The 1,442-nt window shown below is 27.5% G+C and overlaps 1 protein-coding gene across 1 annotated transcript; it reads right to left on the bottom strand.

Annotated features, from left to right (window-relative positions):
• Positions 1-227: 227 nt before the first annotated feature.
• LOC112046498 (signal recognition particle 9 kDa protein) lies at positions 228-1,002 on the bottom strand. Its single transcript, XM_024083135.2, has 2 exons — positions 659-1,002; positions 228-349 (listed from the first exon to the last, which is right to left on the bottom strand). Exons 1-2 carry the CDS (start codon positions 797-799, stop codon positions 254-256), a joined length of 237 nt encoding a protein of 78 aa, XP_023938903.2. The 5' UTR covers positions 800-1,002; the 3' UTR covers positions 228-253.
• Between the last annotated feature and the right edge of the window lie 440 nt (positions 1,003-1,442).

Genomic DNA, 1,442 nt, shown 5'->3' with positions numbered 1-1,442 from the left:
ATTTTGAGTTCTCTTTCCTCCAAGAAATTCTCAATAACAGCCCTGAACTACAAAGTCATTTGTGATACACCCCCACAACTAAGTACCTCCATGTTAAGTTAAGTTCCAGTAATTATGCACATAATAGTTTCTTTTATGAGTACTAAATATCAGTTTCATGAACATGTCATTAGTTTCAGGGTACTAACACCAACATTATGTTACAGTATTACAGTAAAATCCAGATATTTGACATAAATATTTTAATGAGTTTTTAATTATCATTTGATGCCATGTGCCTTATTAAATCTGATATAAATTTGTCTATTTTTCGTACATCTTGCTGAACTTCGGTTTTGTATTGGAGACACTGAAAAATAAAAATAATTTAATTATTGAACGACAGGGTATCAGGAGAACCTCCAGATCCTTAATATTATATATATGTTAGAGACAACCAGTTCCTAAAAATAAAAATAAATAAATATATTAAAATAATATGATAACTATATTAAGTTATATTTTTAATCATAACACTATGATATGTTATGATGTATGTACGTTATAAAGTATCCACAACAATTTTTGAAGAAAAAAGTCACTTAAAACCATTGTTATAACAAAAGTTTTTAGATTTAAATGAATATATTATAATTTGTATAATTATGATAATAATTACCTTTTTATTGTCAGTGATTTTTACCAGAAATACTCCTTTTGAATGCGAATATTTTAAAGAATACCGGGTATTTATAGGATCACGCAAGTAAAGCATTTCAGCAGACTTTTCAAACTCTTCCCAGTTAGGAATAAAAGTCATGATGGTTGGTAATTTCTATAAATTACCTTATTTTATTTTGAGAAGTGATCTAATTGGCTTATTTAAATTAATATCGTAGGCTGACAATACACGTAAGTTAATGTACAATTTCTTACTCAATAAAAGTGATTATTAAAAATTTAAATTTAAATGTAAAAATTGAGCTAACATTCAACAAAGCAGACGTCTCGGTTAAATGTCATTGTCAATGTCAGTTAAGCTGTCAAATATCTATGACAGTGACATTTGTATGTCTTTGTCTGTGATGTCTGTGATAAGAACAATTAGTCTTTTTTGAGTTTTTAGTATTATGAAACTCTGTACCTACTCTTAAATCTATGTTAAAGAAATTAAAAAATGGAGGTTTAGAGGTAGAATGTAGTGCGACATAGAGAGAAGTTAATAAAATTGGAACTAATAAACTCGATGTGTGGCAACATCTATATTGTATTGTCAAAGGTGGTAACGTGGGGCAATAACTGTCATTCTAAAGGAAAGGAACCACTCATAGTGATAGATTGTTAAAATCATAGTGACAATAAATTTAATTTATTTATGGGATAGACTTCAATTTATTTAAATTTAATTATTGTAAATCAAAAATTCAGCTATTTTTTACCCATAACACATGATTTGGAGTTTA

Source organism: Bicyclus anynana, chromosome 6, assembly GCF_947172395.1.
Source record: "Bicyclus anynana chromosome 6, ilBicAnyn1.1, whole genome shotgun sequence".
Classification (NCBI taxonomy): Eukaryota; Metazoa; Arthropoda; class Insecta; order Lepidoptera; family Nymphalidae; genus Bicyclus; species Bicyclus anynana.
The sequence above is the reverse complement of the archived record's forward strand: the minus strand, read 5'-3'. Positions and strand labels throughout refer to the sequence as shown.